Raw genomic sequence first — 23,663 nt, 5'->3', positions numbered from 1 at the left:
CATTGAAAAGAAATTTCCATAATTTTTGTAATTGGCTACTTTATACAGACGTTTCCTGCAAGAGAATGAAGGTGTTCGATGGAGGAAACAATCCTTACCCTGACCTACCTAATCAAATATGTATATTTAATCTGTTTCATCACATTTGGAATAGGACTTTTGGGAAAGGAAGGAAAACAGAACAAAGTCATCTGTTTACTGCTTCTCTATAAATAAAGATGAAACTGATGAGCAAGGTAGAAGTCAATGCTGTAAAAACAGAAATAAAGTCCACATGTCATTTTTTCTTTCTTTTCTCTCCCAATTTTGTTATTTAGTGACTGTCGCAACCAAATGGATTGTGAAAGACTTCTTCAGCTGAGAGGGGTGGCATAGAAAGGAAAAGGGGAAATCAAAGAGTCCTTAGAAAACAGCAGGAAAAGACTGAATTGTAAGGTAGCCTCTCTGTCTAGAACAATTCTCAGTTTTAACTGCAAATCAGAATCATCTGAAGAACCTTAAAAATTTGTAGATACCTGGATCCCATCCCTGGGAATTCTTATTTAATTGATCTGGGTTGGGGCTTCAATGTCAGTATTTTTTAAAGCTCCCCAGTGAGTTTAAAGGGTATTCAAGATAGAGAACCACTGTGGACACCAGCAGTAATCCACAGATCCCCAGGTGGCCTGGGTTTCCAGAGGTCTCATGTCTATGAGAGGAAGGGCATGAGCTATGGAAGATATAGCATTGGCAATCAGGTCATCGGGGGCTGAAGACAGTCATGGTTCTGGAGAGATGGGCAGCCTCTCCACATCCTGGTTCCCTGTTTGTGCTCTTTGTTGGAAAGTTAGGAGACTAAGTAAGGAAATGCCATGAGATGTTTAGCGATCCTTGGGGTTTCCATATGCTACCCTTCATCTGAAGGCAACAGGTCTCCTTTTCCTCCTCTATCGTGTCGGAAGTCATCTGGCTGATTATCCAGGCAGAAACCACAGCAAACTTTCCAAAGTCTACATTGGAGAAATAAAGATAAACCAGGGAGCCTGGAGTCTGACCCAGACAAAGAGGAAAAAGCTTAACAATTTTAGAAAAAGACAATTTAGGGGGATATATATGCAATATAACAGGAGCCAAGTTGGGGCTGGAAGCTGAACCATCATGTAGGAGCCAAAACAGGGATGTACTAAAGGGAAATGAGGCAACGGGAGATACGGAGAGGGGCATAATAGTGGCAAGACACAGAGTTTTTTTGGTGCAAGACTGCTCTGGGAAGTATGATCTTGTGACTTCTCTCTAAGTCTCTAGGACATCCTAAAAGTTCTTGCTGGGCCAGTGTAATTTGACCCAAGTGATGCATGAGGGAGACCAATTTGGCAGAGGCCAGTATAGCTCCGAGGGAAGGAAGCTAGAGGCGGTTAGGAGGCCCCTCTGTTGGGTCTTCACCGGGTAACAGGTTCTGAAGGGGCTTGTGGGAATGGCATTATGGCAGTAAACTCAGCAGTGATGTGTTCATTGATTCTGGGGGAAGAGAGTGAAGGAGGATGAGGCGACAGCGTGAATTTGTGGTTCTGAGTCTGCATGTCAAGGAGAACGGTGATGCCATCAACAGAGAGTATCAGGAAGATGAACTGATTCGGGAAATAACAGGATAAGTGTTAGATGCTGAGTGAGACATACAGGCAGGTCTTCCGGGTGAAACTCTCTGACAGAGAGTAGAAAGTGCTGGATAGGAATTCCAGAGAGGGCGGGAACTGGAGCTAAAGATGTTTGCGGACTGAGTGTGTATATTGGGGAAGTGGGTGTGGAGAGAGAGAAAGAAGAGACTGTGGGATGGTCCAGAGGGTAGGAGAGGTCTACTGAAGCCAAAGGTTTCTGAAAAGCAAGGAGGATGAAGCATGAGAAGGGCTAGGCGACCCATTCTGGTAGTGGGTAGTCTCAAAAGAATCAGCCTCCTAATTTCTGTGCTAGGAAGTGACCTCCACTTGCCCGTCTTGTACAAATTATAACTTCTCTCAAGGGGTTACTTCTTCCATGAGGTTTTTCTGACGATTCCATTCCTCGATTATTCCCTGTTCCTTAGCATTCCTTCAGTACTTCAAGCCTGCCAATGCATCCTGCATTTCCCTGGGATGGTGGCCTCACACACCTCTCCAGCTGCACGGAAGCAGCTTGACACTTTCTCACCTCAGGGATTATACCAATGGTGTCATGACCGGAAGTGCTGCCTGGCTGCAAGTCCCCGGCGCTGTGTTCTCCACAGGCAGTCCGCGTGATTTTTAGATGTAACCCTGACTATATGACAATCCTGTTTAAAGCCTGTAATGGCTTCCACATGGAAGAAGGATCTGCTCTCAGACTCTGGTGCACAATGGGTCCCGTGGACTTTGTCTCCCTCCGTGCTCCCATCACTCATGTGCTCAGCGGCTCCGGCCGTTTTTGTCTCAGGGCCGTTAAGGTTCCCATTCCTTCTGCTTTAAAGGTTCTTTCCCCAGAATTTCACATGGCTTCCTCTTCCTCACTCTTTGGGTCTTAGTCAAACAGCCTCCTGTCAGCAAGGTCTTCCTTGTCACCCTCAGGAATGCCATATGCTTTTCTTCCACACCACCCCCTACGTTGTTCCCACACTATCCTCTCTGATGGCATTTGCCAATATTGAAATTATCTTACTCATTTGTTGTTATTTTCTCTCTTTGTCTAACATCTTGGCTACCAAGATACATATATCTTGGCTACCATGTATTCCCTGTGCCAGGAACACAGTAGGTGCTCATTTATTCTGTATTGAATGAATATTGAAATATTGAGTTTCTCCTGGGTTCAACAACAGTAGAATATATGTATATTTAAGTAGGCTTCATGCCCCAATACGGGGCTTGAACTCATGACCCTGAGATCAAGACCTGAGCTGAGATCAAGAGTCAGAGGCCTAACTGACTGAGCTACCCAGTCATCCCCAGAGTAGAATATTTAAAAAAAAAATTTTTTTTAATGTTCATTCATTTTTGAGAGAAAGACAGAGAATGAGCGGGGGGGGGGGGGGGGCAGAGAGAGAGAGAGAGACACACAGACAGACAGAATCCAAAGGAGGCTCCAGGCTCTGAGCTGTCGGCACAGAGACCGACGCTGGGCTGAAACTCATGAACCCCAAGATCATGACCTGAGCCAAAGTCAGACACTTAACCGACTGAGCCCCCCAGCTGCCCCCCAGAGTAGAATGTTTTCAAAAATAGATGAAGAAGAATTGATAGACACCTTTTGGGGGGAAATTTAGATTTCCTTGTCTGGTGAGAATGTGCTCTTATGTTTTGCAGGAAGGTCATCAAAACGGCTCTGATCTAGAGGAAGTCATTTGTATCCTTTTCTCCAATAGGACAATTTGACAAAGGGACAGGACCTGACTCAGCCTGAGCTGGAGGAGACATCCTGGTGTTGCTCTTCCAGGTGGGTCGAGAACAGGCAGCCGTATGGGTCACGCTTGAGCCGGGAACTTGCTGGTATTCGTCCAGAAGAAAGGCAACCCGGGAGGCCATGGCTGAGTGGATTTTAGCACACGAAGTCTGGCCATTCTTTTCTTCTGTCCAGTTACAGTGATGCAGATGTGTATAGTGTTTCCATTGTTCCTCTGTGAGAAGCTCAAACTGTTACAAGGAAAATAAGGAAAGAAAGAGAGGACAACTTACCATATTTGTGCCAAATAACTAAGCCAGACTTGTGGGAAAGGTACTCATGGGCAGGGAATTCTCTAGAGTGGGCTCTGTGAGCTAGCAGGAGCTTCTGGAAGTGACTAAGTCATACTAGCTCAAAAGTTGTGTTTCTTATTCTCTTTGGGGAAATGGCTAATAATATTTATCTCTTATTTACAAGGCAGGAGGAAAGATTGGCATAGGAATTAGATGACCTGAGTTCTAATCCTGCACTGCCATCAGCTAGGCAGCCACGTGGCCTTGAACCAAGTGATGCACTTTTCTGGGCTTCAGTTTCTTTATATTTAAAATAGAGGCATTGGCACATAACCCTAGCATCTGAAATGAATGTGCAATCAGGTTTTGATTTAACGCATCCCTCCTACGGTGGGCAGGATGTGATCAATCTTCACACCCCACTGCCTCGTACCAATAGAATCTCGTCTTTGATTTGCCGAGCCCGGTCTTCTAACTGAAACTCCAGCTCCTCCACCTGCTGCCGCAGGGCCTGGCGTAGAGTCTGCAGTTGCTCTGCCTCTTCCCTGCACGGAAAGAATAGAAAATCACCAAATTTCACATCACCTCCAAGCGCAGTCCTCCATCGTCCCTCTCAAGATGGAGGTCACTCCTCTGACATTTCTTTTCTCTTCTCTTCTTTTTTCATCTCTTCTTTTCTCTTTTCTTTTCTTTTTTCTTTTCTTTTCTTTTCAGTTTATTTATTTTGAGAGAGAGAGAGAGAGAGAAAGAGAGAGAGAGAGAGGAGAATGCCAAGCAGGCTCCGCAAGGTCGGCGTGGAGCCCAATGCAGGTCTCAAACCCACAAACCATGAGATCATGGCCTGAGTTGAAACCGAGAGTCTGAAGCTTAACTGACTAGTCACCCAGGTGCCTCACTCCTCTGGCATTTCTTAAAAGGGAAAGTCACCTTCTTTATTTGTATTAGTTGCAGACATAGGTATATTACCAGGGCAGGTTTTCTTTCTTTTAAAATGCTTTTTTTTTAATTTATTTATTTTTGAGAGACAGAGCTTGAGCAGGGGAGGGGCAGAGAAAGAGAGAGACACAGAATCAGAAGCAGGCTCCAGGCTCTGAGCTGTCAGCACAGAGCCCAACGCGGGGCTCGAACCCGCAAACCATGGGATCATGACCTGAGCTGAAGTCGGATGCTCAACCGACTGAGCCACCCAGGCGTCCCAGGTTTCCTTTCTTTTTTAAACAATTCTATTGCAGAATAATTTGCATCCCACAAAATTTACCTATTTTAACAGTATACTACAATGATTTTTAGTAAAGTTGCCAAGTGGTATCTCTCACCACCAGGCAGTTTACGAATGCTTCCATCTGCCCCATAAAAGCTGTGCCCCTTAACAGGTGAACCCTATTCCCCCCCTTCAGGACCAGGCAATAGCTAATCTACTTTTGGGATATATGCTTTTAATCTATGTGAAAATAATGCAGATTTTCAACATTTACATTTGCATAAGTCCCATTGACATCAATTGAAGATATCCTGCTGGCCACCCCCCACTTCCCATCTGACTGCCCATCCTCTGACCTCAAATAGCCTTGGCCTTAAAGAGTAAGTGTTGCTATCTAGCAAATAGCTCTCACTGACTCCCACTGAGAAAGCAAAGACAAGAACAGGAAAGCAAAGGAAAAGGACTCATTTCTCATTAATCCTGCTCCCTGGTGCTCATCTGTCCTGCCCTGATTACCTTTCCTTGCTCCAGGTGTGTGAGCTGCTACTTACTTTTATGAGTCTCTTCAATAATTACCTTTCCTCCTCTGACATGTCCCTGTAAAAGAGTGCCTGCTGTCCTGTAAGGTGCCGTTCAATTTCCTCTAAATGCTCCCGGAAACACTGGCACACCGTCTTCATGGCTTCCATCTCCTTGACTGTGCACTGAGAACAATCAGAAAAGAGCTGAGAAGGGAGTCCTTCCTGATTCACTGCAAGAGCTCACCATGGCGGAGCCTGCCTTCCCACTTGGGCTCCCTGGTCTGCAGTGGAGCCCTATTGCTACTGTGTGGGGGAGAAAAGAGGGAAAGGCCAGCCTTTGGCTTCTCCAGGCTGGTGGAGGCAATACTGGTCTGGGACAGAAGAGCAGCTGTTATAGGACGGCCCTTGGTGGCATCATGTCCCAGAGACAGAAAGGCTGTCTGGAGGACTAGGTGATGTGGGGGTGCGAGGGTGTAGATAAGGGAGAGCAGTAGACAAACGCCCAGAGCGAGGGCTTGTGCTTAGAAAAGTTGAGTCTTGTTAAATCTTGTTTAATTTGGGTGCTGAATACTGCCTCACTCTGAATCTCAACAACATTGAACACATCTGTCTGGATGGTATGTGTTTGATTAGAGAAAGTCTGCTTAGAATATTTTTTTATTAGTCTTAGCCCTGCTTAACCACAATCCCTGGTGGTGAAGTCTGCAGGATCAGCTCCATGTAGCTAACAAGCTCATCTGGAGTAAGGCAGACATAGATGAGGCATCCTACTCTCTTCATGAAGTGAATCTAGAATTGAACTCTGTCTATTCTCCCTATCCTTCTCCTTATTGCTCCTGATGTGAACCGTTCTTTAAATCGTACTTTCTCTGCATGACTGTGCTTCTGCCTTGGTTTCCTAATTTATGTATCTTCCTGCAGCCCCTAAACCCAGTCCATTTGTCAGGAACCTCACGATTTGCTGAATTTTTACTAGTTACCCGCCTAGTTTTCCAGCCCAGGTTGGATCATGCTTTGAATAGGTGCATGATCCAGAACCCCGGCATCTCCATCCGTCTGACTTTAAGTGACATTAATGCTTTTTAGACTGTAATGCTCTCTTTCTCAGGCCTGGTAGAGCTTCTGGAAAGCTCTTTAATTTTTTTTTTTAATGTTTATTTATTTTTGAGATACCAAGAGAGACAGAGCATGAGGATGGGGGGCAGGCAGAGAGAGGAGATACAGAATCTGAAGCAGGCTTCAGGCTCTGAGCTGTCAGTACAGAGCCCATATGGGGCTTGAACTCCCGAATGGTGAGATCATGACCTGAGCCGAAGTCGGATGCTGAACTGACTCAGCCACCCAGGCACCCCTGGAAAGCTCTTTAAAAGAAACTGATTTTATGGCAGCCCTCTTTCAACTTCCTCTTATTCCTTCCACAGAGACTGGTCTTACAACTGTGTTAATTCCTCTTAGCCCTGTTTTTAGGAAGTCCCAGATCTCTTACTCTTGTCCCCAAAACGCCATGGTCAAATCCTGGCAGCCTCATGGTTATTTTTACTAAAATTGTCACAATGGATATACTTTCCTCCAAGTGATGTTTTTCTACTGAAAACTCCTCATCATTTTGCTTTGAGAGTTCAGTTTTGATTCCGTCCTCTAATATTTTTATATGAAAAACATACTTTACATGGCAAAACTCTCAAATTACTTTGGCTTCAGTGTGAGTACATTCGAACCAGGTAGAGGAGTCTTTGAACTGTTATTGATGTTGACAAGCATGCTTGAAAGGTGACCTCAGTAGGGCTCTTGAAACCAGAAAACTCTTAGAGGCCATGGAGGGCTCTTATTATAGAGAAGTGTTCTGAAATGGAATGGCAAACTGACTTGTCCAAGGTCAAAAAAGGGCAGATTTCAAGCCCAGGTATCCTGATTCATTTATTCTCTTCTCAAGATCTGAGTTATAGCAGGGATTATTAACTACAGTGTAGCTGGACACAGGGAAAAGTTATTCATTTCTTAAGAGTGAGTTGTTTGAATGGTCCTAATTGACAAGTTCTAGGGATGGTGAGGCCAGGGGCATGGAAATATGGCGCTCAAGTAGGCTGAGCATTAGAGACATTAAATATTATGCTTCATCTAGTTATTTTAGGGTAACCCTTTGTGATTGGAAGGCATGCAGGGCTGGGATGTAGGAATAACTGATGGCCATTTGGTCCCTGAGAAGGGAGTGATGTGGAAGATTCTGAAACACTGCCATCTTCTGGTCATTTGGAAATACTAAAGCTACATTTCAGCTCCAGAACAGGTATAGAAGTAGTTTCAGAAAAAAGGAAAAATTTTGGGGCGCCTGGGTGGCGCAGTCAGTTGGGCGTCCGACTTCAGCCAGGTCACGATCTCGCGGTCCGGGAGTTCGAGCCCCGCGTCGGGCTCTGGGCTGATGGCTCAGAGCCTGGAGCCTGTTTCCGATTCTGTGTCTCCCTCTCTCTCTGCCCCTCCCCCGTTCATGCTCTGTCTCTCTCTGTCCCAAAAATAAATAAAATAAAAACATTGAAAAAAAAAATTAAAAAAAAAAAAAAAGAAAAAAGGAAAAATTTCGACAAGGAAAACAAAAAAGAAGTTGTTTTGAACTCTTTTTTCCAATATAAGTGTTGGGTTGTAACCCGAGGTTAATTGAAGGTCTACTTTGCTGACCCAAGCCCATTAAAACAGACTTTAACTTCAACAGTAAGAGCAACAGCACCAGAAAACATTGAAACTTCACTTTTGAGTTGGCTCCGATTACTTTCTATGTTCTGTGTATGCTTCCTTTTTATTTAAATCTAAATAATAAACATTATAGAAGCATTTTCTAATATCTAAAAATCTTTTTCAGGTAATATAATTTTCTTTCCTGGAGAGTTTTTTTAAATTAATAAATTATTATGAAGAATTCACACACATATATATAAGAATTAATCATACCCACAAACCATTATTCTAGATGACCCACCAGACAACAAAAATGGAATCTGCCAATTAGTCAAATGAGTCTCTGCACAGTTACATATTTCTCTGTAAGGGGATGAGATGGGGATTTTTTGAGTCTTTTATCTAAAATTGCACTTACTTTCAATGCGCAGTTGGAACTTCCATTGACAGGTAAGAGATAGTACCTATCCCTGCCTATAATCTTCATGTGGTTCAAGATCCATTTTCCAGATAATTTTTTTTATAAATAATTTTTGTAGTCCTAGTTAGCACTTAGCATCTGATTTAGAGACATTTTTCTCCAGAATATTTTTCAGGCCTTACAAACCCAGACTCACTCACCATAGATGGCTTTTCTCTTCATTCTTGAGTTTGTTCTTCAGTTTAAGTAGCCTCTTCTCATGGGTGAATGCATTCCCCCATTTTTACTTGCTTTTCTGCAAGTGTGTGTGTGTGCATGTGTGTATACCCGCACATAAGTATAATAATGCACGTGTGTATGTTGATTATTTTCTTTGAATGTATGTTTGTGGTTCCTTGAATCTAAATATGGAGAAATGCACTGTCATCTAATAGAACCTGACATGCTATGCATTTCAGGATGTATAATGTCAGATCAAGTTGTTGTAAAAATAGCATCAAAAAAATTTTTTTAATGTTTATTTTTGAAGGAGAAAGAGACAGAGTGTGAGCGGGAGAGGGACAGAGAGAGTGGGAGACACTGAATCTGAAGCAGGCTCCAGGCTCCCAGCTGTCAGCACAGAGCCCGACATGGGGCTTGAACCCGTGAGATCATCACCTGAGCTGAAGTTGGACTCTTAACTGACTGAGGCACCCAGGCGCCCCCTCATGTTTTTTGGATAATTGTGAATTCTAGGAGGAGAGCAGGCTAAGGTAATGTGAGACAAGGTTTTAGAAGACATGAGCTGGTTGTATGGACACTCTCATTTAAACGCCTACTCATTTGAAAGCCACACACAAGTCTAAAGATGGTCATTGTGCATAACGAGATGCAAAACCCCTGTATTTTCTGCAGAAGTGCTGATGTCTCATAGTGTCAAGTGAAGAGAAAGGTCTATTTCCAGTTGCCAGATCTCTCCACACACTTGGGGCTACGTGAGCCCAAGGTCATCTGTTAACACCAGCTAGAGAAATGAGGAGGGCTCTGTCTGCATGAAGGGTCACTCACCCCTGGAGGTGGCCCAGGCTTAATCGGTGGTCCTCGTTCTAATCAGTGTCTTCCTGCCTGGCTTCCAGAGCCAGTCCTTATCCTGTACCTGGCTCTGAGCTTCCCCCCATGCTATGTTTCAGAAGCAGCCATATAATTAGCATTTTCTAGGGCTTTCTGTGTGCTGGGCACTGTTTTGAGTGCCTGAGTGTGCTGAGTGCTTCACAAGCAATCTCTCACTTAACCTAAAACAAGCCTGTGTTGGTGGCATGAATAGTCTCCCTATTTTACAAAACAGGCTCAGAGAGCGTTCATACCTTGTGCTAGATTATTCAGCTAAGTGAATTTAGGAGAGAGAACTGTTCAGTCAGACTGAATTGGAGATGAGGTACAGATATGTTACTGTTTATAACCTTACACATGACTTTATTGTTCTAGATCCCTCTGTAAATGGGGATTAATAATGAAATTTGCCTCCTTACTTCAGAAGGTGATTGATTGGACGCATCAGATAAGAAGAAATTTGAGGGCATATATGGTAAGCTATAAAACACTTTACAGATACTACTCATGATCTGAGATAGAAAGGCATGCCCTCAGTGCCCGCATTCAGGAGGCCTGAACATTATCCCCAACGTGGTATCGCTCCATCTGTCTTCCCGTCTTTGCAGAGATGAATACTTACAGAACACAACTCCCTCACTGTAGTGTCCTGAAGGACGTTCAAAGTCTTCATGAACTGGGCCTCCAGATGATTATGGAAGCATGGGCAGTGCCTACAGGCTGAGGGCGCAGGGTTGGGGCTCCGCCTCTCTGAGTGGCAGTGCGAACAGTGATGACAGCAGACACAGCAGTGAGCGGGTACGGCATGGCTGATGCCCGCTGGGTAGATACGAGGGAAGCCTGTGTCTAGAGAGGCAGATTTGGTGAGACTTGGGGCCGAACAGCAATGCCAGGGCCTAGGCTCACGTATATAGGTCTGAATGGAAACATCACTGCACTGTCTTGATTCTGTCTCCAGTCCTGGTTCTGTTGTGGGGACAGGGTCACACAGAGTGCATTCTAAAGTTGTTCCTTCAGAATCAGTCCCCAGAGCCACAGCATTCTGAGCAGCCGATGCCAGATTGGAGGACATCTGGACCGTCACAGCCTTGGAGCTAACAGTGTTTGAGTCAGCATTTGGAGGCAGGTTTTCCATCTCAGATTCTGCTCTAGGTGGTATTTGACCCAAAGCACTAAATGTTGGCTTTGCTTGGGGAGTATCTCCAGCCAGTTTGCCTAGGTGGGGAATGGACTTTTCGGATATTTGAATGAGGTCAACTGTATAGGGCATGACGTTACTGGGCTTGGGGACATGCTGTGGTGGACTTTCTCCCATCGGTAAGATACTGTTGGTGTCAGAATAAGTTTTACTGCCTTCTTCTTTGGTTGGGGCCTCAGAGTCAACAAGGAGGAACTTGTTGTGAGCAGGTTCCATTCCAGGTGATCGTTGGAACTCGCAGCAGTGGCTTTGCACATGTGTTTCCTCAGGCCCCTCAGGCTTCAGCAACCCGTCCTTCATTTTTGCGATATGGGTCGCCATAAACCCCAGAGGACAATCACGTGTGGAGGTGACTGTGCCCACCACAGTCTCACATGCAGTTGGGGACATGGGTGGGGGCTGCCTCACGTGGCTCCCTTTCCCCGAGCGCTCTCCCCCTCTGGTGGTCCTGTGAAGGGCACTGTCCGGAGTCAGTGGCCGTGGTGGCTCCGCCATATCCTCAAACTGAGACTCTTTCTCCGCCATTTGTATCGAGGCCTTTTCTTCCAAGAGACTCCAGCCTTGATATGGAAAGGATGTCCTCACCATACCCTTGTAATCAGACTCATCTGACTCTGGTTGGCAGCCCTGGGGTGAGACTGCATGCTGGCTCTGATCCCTCGGCTGTCTACATCCATCCTCAGCAGGACTCTGGCTGCTTGGCAAGGAAGGCATCTGTGTGAGAAACCAGGGTAAAGGCAAATGGGTCAGGAGGGTGGTGGAGGCACTCGGTTTAAGAAGTGGGTGCGTCTGGGGCACCTGGGTGGCTCAGTCTGTTAAGCGTCTGACTCTTCATCTTGGCTCAGGTCATGATCTCACGGTTCATGGGTTTGAGCCCCACCTCTGACTCTGCGCTGCAGACCCTGCTTTAGATTCTCTCTCTCTCTCTCTCTCTGCCCCTCCTCAGCTCACACACGCGCGCTCTCTCTCTGTCTCTTGGAAAAAAAAAATGTGTGTGTCGTTTCTTTATCATTACCATTGACTTAGGAGTCTGGAGATCAGGGTTACAAATTCAGGTTTATGTTAGTTTACTACTTTAACTGGGACCTTCTCTCTAGGAGGCTCACCTTCCTTATTTAGCAAAGTCAAAAGAAAAAAAAAAGGAAAGGAATGCTAAGCTTTATGGCACCTTGCTTTTTTTTTATTTGTTTAATGTTTATTTATTTATTTATTTTTTTAATTATTTTTTTCAACGTTTTATTTTATTTTTGGGACAGAGAGAGACAGAGCATGAACGGGGGAGGGGCAGAGAGAGAGGGAGACACAGAATCCGAAACAGGCTCCAGGCTCTGAGCCATCAGCCCAGAGCCCGACGCGGGGCTCGAACTCACGGGCCGCGAGATCGTGACCTGGCTGAAGTCGGACGCTTAACCGACTGCGCCACCCAGGCGCCCCTAATGTTTATTTATTTTTGAGAGAGACAGAGTGTTGAGTGGGGAGGGGTAGAGAGAGAGGGAGACACAGAATCCGAAGCAGGCTTGGAGCTGTCAGCAAGGAGCCCGAGGCAGGGCTCGAACTCAAGGACTGCTAGATCATGACCTGAGCTCAACTGGCTGAGCCCCCTAGGTGTCCCTATGGCACCTTGTTTATTGTGACTTCATCGTCCCCTGTCCCTTGGGTGCCTAGGGTGCATATCTTCTAAGGGCTGGTTGCTCTTTTCCAAATGTGGCAGCGTGTTATCTACTTATCTTTCTTTTTACTCCTATTCCAGCCCTCCAGGGACTTTCTACCTGCAGGGGCAGTGGTTCTGGTGGTTCATCCAGGAACCCGCTGCTGTCAGACTGGCAGCTGTTTTCTCTGTTCACTGTGGCACCTGTGGGAAGAAATAAAGAGGCCTGGAGTAAGTGAAGGGAAATAGGCTGTCAACAGGACTGAGATCAAACCCCCTCTGTGCCCGACATGCCGTAGATCCTCATACATGCCCAATGCAGAAATGTAGATGAAGGAGGGAATTACAAGGATTTACTTTCAGAGGGCCCATGGAAAATCGTGCCACTGGTTTCCTGATACAAGGAGTAAAAACATGAAATAAAGTAAAAAGAACTACCATCTCTTAAAACTAAATAACAAATGATTGTGATGCGTCTTGACTAAGGGGAAGGAAAATCCAGCAGGAAATGCGTGTATCTTAAATGCCACATTGATAAAACAAAACACAAAATGTATATATCTGTGTGTATATATTTTGCAATGAACTGAATATTATGGCCCCCAAAAGTCATACGTTGAAATCCTAACCCCCACGGTGATGGTATTAAGAGGTGGGGCCTTCAGGAAGTGATCAGGAAATGAGAACCGAGGTCTCATTAATAGAGTTAGTACCTTATAAAAAAGACCCCAAAGAGGAGAGCCCCCTTGTCCCTTCCACCTTGCAGGAACACAGTGAGAAGGTGACCATCTGTGGACCAGGAAGTGGCTCTTCACCAGGCACTGAAATGGCCCAGCACCCTGATCTTGAACTTCTAGCCTCCAGAACTGGGAGAAATACATTTCTGTTGTTTATAAGCCACTCAATGTGTGGTATTCTGTTATAGCAGCCCTAACGGACTAAGACATGTATATCTTCTTTATTTTTTTTTTTAACGAAATGTTAGATAAGAACCTAGCTAGCTTCATCTGGACTCTATATGAGTACAAGTCTGTGCTCAGGTTTTAGACTGCTTCTCTTGTCATTGCAATAGGCTGGAAGGGGCAGAGAAAGAACAGTGTTAAGTGAGGGCAGATAACAACTTTGTAAACATAAGCGTCTGGAAATTCTCAATCTATTTGAACTTTTTGCATAGATATGTTACATTAGCAGGGGTGGGGGATATGGGTGGCTACTGGAGGATCAACTTGCTAAAGATTAAATTGTAGGATTTTTTTGCTGCTCTTTAATAAGAAATGCTTTATGGGGTTAGAAGAGGAAGTCACCTGGGCAGAGGGCACTTGGAGAATAGCCCTTCTTCTACAAAAAGCAGAAGGAGGAGCCTCATTTGTCCTAGGAGAAAGGTTGGGTGTGGGTCTGGGGAGTGGGGTTGTTGATGGATGTCATGCTTGGCTATTTGGTATCTAAGTGAGAAACAGGGAATTTACCTTTGCTTGAAGAACTAGCTGCTGCAGAGGAGTTAAAAGCAAAGAGCACACAAATAAGCAGTCCAACCTCTGCTTAAGCGTTCTGGATCCAGCCCTCAAGGGAAGCCCTGCTAATAAGGGTAGCAGCACCTCATCTCCTTGTAGGACTCTCTCCCACCAGTCTTAACTGCCCATCTGTCTGAACAGAGATAATTGGTGGAGATGTGGTTCCAGAGGTGGTCGCCCCAACCCAAATTCCAACTATCCCATCCTGGGGTCAGAGTAAAGAGAAAGAAGCTTAGCTTTGTAGAATCTAAGTTTATAAACTCCATATTCTTTAATTCAGCCTCCATTAAAGTGAAGATCTAAAAATCAGAGACTGTAAGTTTTTTTTTTAATATGAAATTTATTGTCAAGTTGGTTTCCATACAACACCCAGTGCTCATCCTAACAGGTGCCCTCCTCAATGCCCATTACCCACCCTCCCCTCCCTCCCACCCCCCATCAACCCTTAGTTTATTCTCAGTTTTTAAGAGTCTCTTATGGCTTGCCTCCCTCCCTCTCTAACATTTTTTTTTCTTCCCCTCCCCCAAGGTCTTCTGTTAAGTTTCTCAGGATCCACATAAGAGTGAAAACATATGGTATCTTTCTTTCTCTGTATGACTTATTTCACTTAGCATAACACTCTCCAGTTCCATCCACGTTGCTACAAAAGGCCAGATTTCATTCTTTCTCATTGCCAAGTAGTATTCCATTGTGCATATAAACCATAATTTCTTTATCCATTCATCAGTTGATGGACATTTAGGCTCTTTCCATAATTTGGCTATTGTTGAAAGTGCTGCTATAAACATTGGGGTACAGGTGCATCAGCACTCCTGTATCCCTTGGGTAAATTCCTAGCAGTGCTATTGCTGGGTCATAGGGTAGATCTATTTTTAATTTTTTGAGGAACCTCCACACTGTTTTCCAGAGGGGCTGCACCAGTTTGCATTCCCACCAATAGTGCAAGAGGGTTCCCATTTCTCCACATCCTCTCCAGCGTCTATAGTCTCCTGATTTGTTCATTTTAGCCACTCTGACCAGCGTGAGGTGGTATCTCAGTGTGGTTTTGATTTGTATTTCCCTGCTGAGGAGTGATGTTGAGCATCTTTTCATGTGCTTATTGGCCATCTGGATGTCTTCTTTAGAGAAGTGTCTATTCATGTTTTCTGCCCATTTCTTCACTGGATTATTTGTTTTTTTTGGGTGTGGAGTTTGGGGAGTTCTTTATAGATTTTGGATACTAGCCCTTTAACATGAGACTGTAAGTTTTTAATAGCTGAAACCTGGAGCGATGGGAGAAAATTTGAGAAAACAATGTCTTTGACCTTGCTGTTACCTCTTATTCTATAGTTAAGGGTAAAACATGGAAAATGGTTTCTGGCTATAGACTTAAAGAAGACTTCTGCTTCTGGCAAGCTGGAGTAATAAGAACTATATTTCCCTCCCCTGAAACAACTAAAAAACTGGACAAGGTATGTGAAAAAATGGTTTCAAGAGTACAGGCATCAGATAATTAAAAGTGGCTGTAGCTGTCCCTGAAAATCAGGAACAAATAATGTGGGCCCTATGATCACTCAGCTTCCTGCCTTGAGATGGTTTGCAGGCTGTGGTGTAGGGAGGGAGGGCAGACCCAGGCAGAACCTGGCAGACTCCCTAAGTTGAAAAGATAAAACTAAGAGTCTGGAATGACTGAGCCAGCTGGAGTTTGCAGGGAAGAGTGGAAGAGAGGAGAGATCTTCACAAAGAGGTAACTCACAGAAACCCCCCTTAGTATTTACCGGAAGGCTGATCAGCTCCTGAGGAAACACCAAAGACTAGGGAAAGAATCACTGGAAAGGATTAGAAGACACAGTGCCTACCACTCATGCAGGCCTGGAATAGTGCAATGCTTCCATCAGCCAGATTCCCAAGCCTCACAATTCTCAGAGCACTGGTGAGGCAGAGTACTCAGAAGGTCTTACTTCAGGAGTGAGGACTAATTAAGCCTAGAATGAGCATTTCCCCCCACATCACAAATCCTAAAAGTGAGAGTTGAAAGGATCAAACTGTTTCCCAGTAACTCAGCTGTGTCCCAGACCTAAGCTCAAGCATATTTATGGAAATGGAGTAATATCTAGCACCCACAAAGTAAAATCTACAATATCTGGCATCTAACAAAAAATATCAGCATGTAAAGAAGCAGAAAAGTATGACCCATAGTGAGGAAAACAACCCAATAAACTGAAACTGACACAGATGTTAGAATTACCTACCAGGATAATGGTCTGACTATGGTCCATATGTTTAAGAAGCTAGAAGAAAGATTAAATATGATAAGGAGGAGACTGCTATATATTAAAAAATACCCAAATAGAAATTCCAAAAATGAAAACTACAGTGTCTCAGGTAAAATACATATTGGGTGGAATTAACAGCATTTTAGAAATTGCAGGAGAAAAAATTCATGAAATTGAAGACATAGCAGTAGAAAGTATCCCTAATACAAAACAGACATTATAGCTTTCAGCCTTTTGGCTAAGGTCAAGTGTAAAAAACAGAGATTAAAGAAAAATTTCTTTAAATCAAAAGAGCATCTGTGAGCCATGGGACAAGCCAAGTAATGGAACATGTAGGTCATTGGAATATCCCAAAGAGGAGGGGGTGCACTGGAAGAAATGTTTCAAAAAAAAAGTTTCTTTCAAGATGTTCAACAAACCCCAAGCACAAGAAATATATACCAAGAAGAAAACTGTACCAAGGTACATCAAAGTGAAAATTTCCAACACAAATGATGAAGAGAAAAGTCTTAAAATCAGCCAGAAACAAAAAGACACATTATACACAAAGGAAACAAAGTTAAGGAAGGCAGAGAGTTTCTCCCTGGAAATGATCTAAGTGAGAAGACAGTGGAGCGACATCATTACAGTGGTGCAAGAAAAAAAGGTGCAGGTAAGTTTTAAAGATTTTTTTTTTTTTAATTCTCTAAATCTTTTAAAATAACAACTAACTCTTTAAACAAAAAACACTAACAGTGTAGTGTGAGGTTTATAACAAAGACCTAGGAGAGTAAAACAAATGAACCAACAATCACCTGTTATAAAACTGAGTAGTTTATATGGAACTCCCTGTGAAGTTTCCCTTTAACTATGAGGTACAATCTTTACAGAGACCTCAGCCTGGGTAACAGAATACTTGTTTACTTGTTGACAAAGGAAATAGTGTATACCTGCTGTATATTTATTATAGGAAAGTTACTTCTGTAATATTTACAGAATATGGTATAATATTTAAGACTTCACTGCTCTTGTTATAATTAACCAATATTAAAACTCTTCTAGAGTTTTAGTTTTTTAGTCTTCTAGGCTCTTAGTTTTGTCTTTCAAATCACCTATTTTTCTCCTTATATCAACTATGGGTATGAAATAAATGATGATTAGGGCAGAAACCTTCCAAACTCTCCATGCAGAATGTCAAATACTTTTTTGGTACCACCCAAGGGCCCTGATCACTTTGGCTGGGGCCTCTCCACTGACTAGCCCTCCAGAGTGGATGGCTGATCGTCAAGAGTTTTCTACACAAGACTCCTGTTCCAGTTTACGTGCTTTGGGACCCACATTCTACTTAGCCCCCAGAACCACTTTGCAGTAGACAGAGCATGGGACAGGAGAAAGCAAGAAGGGACTGATTTTTACCGCTCACTCTCCGTCCTCATACCATGTAAACGTTAAAGGGCCCAGAGATATTCGACAGCTGGGTTGCACCTTGCTGAAGGACGGACAAAACAGCTTTGGAACCTCTTCCTCTTTCTATATGTTTTGGTGCAAGATTTGCACCGCAAGCTGTGAAGGACTCCAGGTACCTCATTAGTCTTTGAACTTACCAGATAATCCCTAACCAATTACTATTATTGAGTATAAGCTTCATATAAAATGGTTGCTATTCCTCTTCTTACAAGTCTAAGATGAAATTGTGCATTCAAGTACTAGAACAAAATTCTATGTTGGAGTTCATTCCTCCATATGCTGGTTGGTCCATATCAATCTGGTCCAAATGGAAATAAACAACCACTAACATAAAGGGCCTCTAAAAGGTAAAAAGAGTAATTTCCTCTAAGGTGGATGTTTAAAAATTATAACCGTTACCTTCAGTTAATTACACTAGTGCAAAGCACAACAAACAAAAACGACAAAAATAACCTCTGAAACTCATTTAAGTGTATTTGTGAAACAACCAGATTTTGAGAGTTTTTCTTTGATGGTGACATCAAATGGTGGAATTGGGCATAGTTCTCCCAGGAATGGAGGCTTGTTTATCTTGTATTTTAGGAGTCAAATACATGCATCTGAATCATTTAGAAAGAGTCACCAAGCAAAATGTGGGCCAGTTTACAGATGGTTTAGTTTCTTCAGAAAACTAAAAATCTTTCTTGCCTATAAACCACCTTTTCAGCAACTAGACAATAAACATCTTGAAATTGGGTTTGCAAAATTCTAAACATTCCCTTAAGGTTGTAGCAATTAAATGATACAAAGGGTGAGAAACTTCCCCACCCAGGGTGGCTACAATAGATCAATAGATGATGAAACAAACAGACAAATTCAAATGTGTTTGTTTGTTACTCCTATGTCCTCACACCTGATAAGTGATATGGAGAGCAAGACTTATGGGAAGACAGTATGGTGGGAGTGATGGAAGTACTACCAGCACCCCCAGGCCAACCCAGCTCAGTTGCTGAAGCCATCTAGGCCAGGTTTGGGAGAACTTTAGAAGCCTCATCACCTACAATGGAATTTTCCACAGACTCTTAATATGCCCAAGAACTACAGCTCCTCCTTAATTCACTAGGTTGGGGCCTTGACTTCCCACCTTACCTCTACCTACCAGTCTTTTTCTCCTAGCTAGATCTTATTATTCAAACCCTCCACTACGGGAGGGATCCTGTTCCAAACCACCATCAGCCATCTTATGGGTTTGTCATGCCCCTTTTAGACTGCTGGGTCCCCCACTCTGCCAATCCCGTAGCTCAAGGGGGCTAACTTCTCTACATCATATGTTACTGAGATCCATACAGAAAATCTGAACCAGATTTTCTAGAAAATCTAGAAAATCTGGAACCAGGTCTACTAGATTCAGATTCTGACTCTCTCATTTATTAGCTGTGTGATCTAGGGCACGCCATTTATGCTCTCTGAATGTTTCATCATGGGAAAAAGAATAAGTGTGGTAATGATAGATTACTTGTGGGTTGTGATGAGGGTAATATTTAATAATATATGTTGGATACACGAATACTTGAAGACTTTCTGTACATGTAAAAGATTATATATATATATATACATATATATACACATATAAATTTTTGTGACAGAGTAACATTACCAATTAGAATTCTGTCACTGTTAATATCATTAATAAATTATATTAATAAATCAATAATATTAATAAATATCATTAATATGTACCATTATTAATATTAATATTTGTTAGAAATGACTTTTTTCAGCACAGGACTGTCTTCACAGAGTTAGATTTTACCGTCCCAGGTGGGTGGACCCTGCCTGGGTAAGACTGCTTCACTGCCTAATAAGTTTGAAACATTTCTGCCCGCCAGGAGACAGATGCCTCAGGCACTTTGCCTGAATAATCAGCAGGTGGCAGCATTACACCAACCACAGAACAGAGGAGCCAGGGCCCCGCCCCGAGTCTCTGGAATGGCTAAAAGTAGTCAGAAAAGTCAACTCAAAGGGTTGCTTTTCTGAGCTGAGCTGATAATAACTTCTGAATCCTAAGTAGAGAGTTTTACTCTCAATGTAGTCTGAGTTCCTAGAGGCTCAGGAGAAAGGAAGTCTATGGAATTGAAACATAAATGAGGGAGCGAGGAAAAGAAAAGGAGTCTTTAGGGGGTGTACCATGTGCTGGAGTTGTATAAAGCAGAATAGTTCAGCCTTAAATTGGGGCTCACTGTCTACTGCCTCCTAGTGGGAGAAAATTCTGTGACAGCTCTGTGGTGAGGTTGAGTCACAGAGGCCAATTATCTTGGAACTGGACTGGACATTACAGACTACGCAAACTTAGATGCCTCAGGAGCTGGGCATGGCATAAGCTTGTGAAGCAGCTAGAATGCAAGACAATAGGGACAGTGTGAAGTGTCTGGACTCCAGAGGCTGTGTTCCCCCAAAGGCATTTTAAAAATGAATTTTACATGTTTTATAGAGCAAACAAAAGTCAGTTCTCCAGGTTGGAAGATAGAATGGTGTCACCTATCATCCAATGCAGGAATCCCTTCCAGAACATTCCTTACAGGTGGCCATCTAGCTAGTGCTTACACGTTTGTGGTGACAGGGACCTACTTCTATCAAGTCAGAGCATATCATACCTTTTATAAAATGCTTCTTATATTGAGCTGAATCTGCCTTAGCATTTTCCATTTCTTGGTCATAGTTTGCTCCAGGGAGTAATACCGAACATGTTTAACCCCTTTTCCTCAAGACAGCTCTCTTGTACTCTCCAGGCCTTTCCTCCTCAGCTTAAATATCCCCAGATCCTTTAAATCAGCCCTCACAGGGCAGAGTTTTCAAGCCATTGTCTTGTACTTTTGAATAAGCATTACCCAGTAATGTTTGCTATACGATCCAGGACTCAGAACTAGATTCAGTAGGTGCGATGTGGTCTGACCAACATGGAGTACAGGAGGATTCCCCTTTGCCTACTTCTGAATATTTCACTCCTATCCACACAGCCCAAGGGTTAGTCTAGTCAGATGGGTTCCCAGTTGAATTATACTGAGATCAGTCTCTATTTTGTTTTCTTGTGAAATTTGGTCTGGCTAATCCTGTCAAGATGATTTTGATCTTCATTCTAAAATCTGTTGGTGTTACCTTTGGCTTTGAAACCCATTCTTGCTGTGGGCCAAGCCACTGAGAATACTCTGAAGAAAAGAGGCCACGACACAGAGCCGGGGGGTGCTCTACTGAAAACCCTCGTTCTTTCATTTCACAAACGTTCACTGGGCCCCTGCGGGATCCTACACTGTTCTAGAAACTCCTGCACAACATCAACAAAGGTACCCGCCTTCACAGAGCTTATATTTATCTTGACTGTGATCCTAGAACTGAAGAATGGCTGAGAACATTCGTGATTGTGGCAAATATTCCTGAAGCAATTTGATTCTTCCTTCTATGCCAGCAGGCTTGGATGGAGGAGTTTCTATCCTATCAAGATTTCTACATAAGGTTTTTATAACTTCCACGAGTGCCTTCTCGACATTTTTGTTTCAACCTCTTGTTACCTGGGAATTCTTCCTTCCTTTTTCTTTTTTTTTCTTTTCTCTCTTTCTTTCCCTTTCTTCCTTCTCTCTGTCTCTGTTCGTTTATTGCTCTAGGCTTAGCAGTCTTTCCTCTGTTCTTTAGTGAGAATGAACTTTCTTTATCATTACCAAAAAAAAAAAAAAAAAGAGAGAGAGAGAGAGACAGAGACAGAGACAGAGACACAGAGAGAGAGAAAGCTGCTTCTCTAAGCTGCTACTTTTGGCTTAATACCATTAGTTGTTTTTTAGCATTGCAGAAGTAGTACATGCTGGTGAAGAAAATTATGAAAATGAAAAAATGTCAATAAGAAAATAAAAATCACCTATACTCTAACCATGCAGGAAAATTATTATAATATGTCTATAGGTCTTTAAATCCATCACAGCTTCTTTGTGCACCTGTCTTTGTGTGTATTTTGTGAAATTAAAATCATAACAGACACAATTTATAATCTGCTTCTTTTCACATAATAGATGTGAGCTTTTTTTCTTTCCAAAAATTCCTTATAATGTGTGTGTGCACATGTGTGTGGTTGTGAACACATGCATTTCTTTTTCAGACTGTGGTATAAGAATTGTGCCACTTGTGTGGCAAATAACTGGGTAGGTTTCTGTCTGTTTCTATGCCCTCAAGCAGCTTGGAGAGCCAATATTGTATTATTTCCTTAAACTTTTAAAAGAGCTCAGCCATAAAACCACTGACTGTGGCACATTTTAAAAGATACAATTTTTTGATAATTTTTAATTTTGGCAATAGTTACTAATATTTCAGGATTTCTACCTCTTGGATTGATAGTAATTCTTACTTTTCTATTTTTATTTTTTATTAAAATTTTTTTTAACATTTATTCATTTTTGAGAGACACAGAGAGACAGAGCACAAGTAGGGGTTGGGCAGAGAGACAGAGAGGGAGGGAGACACAGAATCCGAAGCAGGCTCCAGGCTCTGAGCTGTCAGCACGGAGCCCAATGCGGGCCTTGAACTCATGAACTGTGAGATCATGAACCTGAGCTGAAGTCAGACATCTAACCGACTGAGCCACTCAGGAGCCCCAATTCTTATTTTTTAAAATTTATTTTCTAATGTCATTAGTCAGATAATTTATTTTCATTCTAATGTCTCTAAAAAGAGAAAAGACTATGTCTATGCCTCTTAAGATAGCTTTGGACTTATTTCATAAGTTTTTATATGGTCCCTCTTTTTTTTTTTTTTTAATTCCATAGTATCTAATAGTAATGCTGTCATTCCTGTTTTCTTTTTCTTTTTTGCATTGGCACACTTTGTGGTATATTTTTGTCCATTCATTTTTCTTTTAGGTTTTCTGTGATTCCTTATTTTAAATGTGGATAAATTTTTAAATGACTTTTGAGTCTTTTCCTTTGTTAGATGCACTATTCCATCTATAACTACTTTCATAAGATATGCATTTGGTCTCAATGTTTGTAATTTTATGTTTTCTATTTTTATAACTGGAATTCATTCAGCAAATATGTGATAAACTTGATGAAAATCTGAAAATAGGCATCACTTATAGTTCACGACAATCTCTTCTGCTGAGCTGGAATTCAGCCTTAGAATATTTAACAGTTCGACATTACCAATGGCTGATACAAATCAGTGAAAACTGGGATACAAGTTATAATGTGGATTTGCTATTCTACTGTTATATTAATAACCCCCAAACATCACATTTAAGTAGACCTGATTTTGAACTGCACCATAAATAGCTATCTCAGAGACTTCAGTGAGGATTAAAGGCAATAATATAAAACACTTATCCTGGTTCCTGGCCTTAATATTTGGTAGTATTATTAATATAATTAAATTTTAATGTTTATTCTTTTGCCAAGTATACTGTATTTTCATGATTGCTGTTTCCCCTCTGGTAATTCACAAAGCATGTAGAGTGTTTTTAAATTAAATTGGTGAAAACTTAAAATATGCAAACATTTCAAACTCCAATTAGCAACATTAAGAATTAGCAGTATGTATTGACTCCCTAATTAATCTGTATTTGCTGAAAATTATATTTTCTTCTACATTCAGCTTTCTATGATATGATTTGGGTTTTAGATCCAGGATATTGTTGTTGAATTATTTTGTCATGTTTCTTCTAAGAATTTTCATGGCATTTGCATTATGCCTATGTAATTTATAATTCCTGAGACTTTGTTTATCTGAAATGATGCTTTACTAAATATACGACAATTTGAAAGGGTATAGAATTCTTCAGCAACAAATTCCAATTTAAAATGCGCCTCCACTATCTTCTGGCATCTATTAAGAGGATGTTTGTTGAGAGGTTAAGTGAGCACGAAAACCCCTCTCTGTTGGTCCCATGGTCTGACCATTGTATTTAAAAAAATTTTTTTTAACGTTTATTTATTTTTGAGACAGAGAGAGAGCATGAACAGGGGAGGGACAGAGAGAGAGGGAGACACAGAATTGGAAGCAGGCTTCAGGCTCTGAGCCATCAGCCC

The 23,663-nt window shown here is 42.4% G+C and overlaps 1 protein-coding gene across 2 annotated transcripts in view; it reads right to left on the bottom strand.

Annotated features, from left to right (window-relative positions):
* Positions 1-3,158: 3,158 nt before the first annotated feature.
* The window catches only part of ITPRID1 (ITPR interacting domain containing 1), a 115,788-nt gene continuing 95,283 nt past the window's right edge, over positions 3,159-23,663 (bottom strand). For both annotated transcript variants that reach the window (XM_045052563.1, XM_045052564.1), the window contains exons 10-14: positions 12,529-12,611; positions 10,184-11,473; positions 5,437-5,564; positions 4,093-4,204; positions 3,159-3,617 (exon numbers count right to left, since the gene is read on the bottom strand). In XM_045052563.1, the coding sequence (XP_044908498.1) occupies positions 3,315-3,617; positions 4,093-4,204; positions 5,437-5,564; positions 10,184-11,473; positions 12,529-12,611 (1,916 nt within the window). In that variant the 3' untranslated portion in view covers positions 3,159-3,314. The remainder of the gene's footprint in view (positions 3,618-4,092; positions 4,205-5,436; positions 5,565-10,183; positions 11,474-12,528; positions 12,612-23,663) is intronic.

This window comes from Felis catus, chromosome A2 (genome assembly GCF_018350175.1).
Source record: "Felis catus isolate Fca126 chromosome A2, F.catus_Fca126_mat1.0, whole genome shotgun sequence".
In the NCBI taxonomy this organism is placed as follows: Eukaryota; Metazoa; Chordata; class Mammalia; order Carnivora; family Felidae; genus Felis; species Felis catus.
The sequence above is the reverse complement of the archived record's forward strand: the minus strand, read 5'-3'. Positions and strand labels throughout refer to the sequence as shown.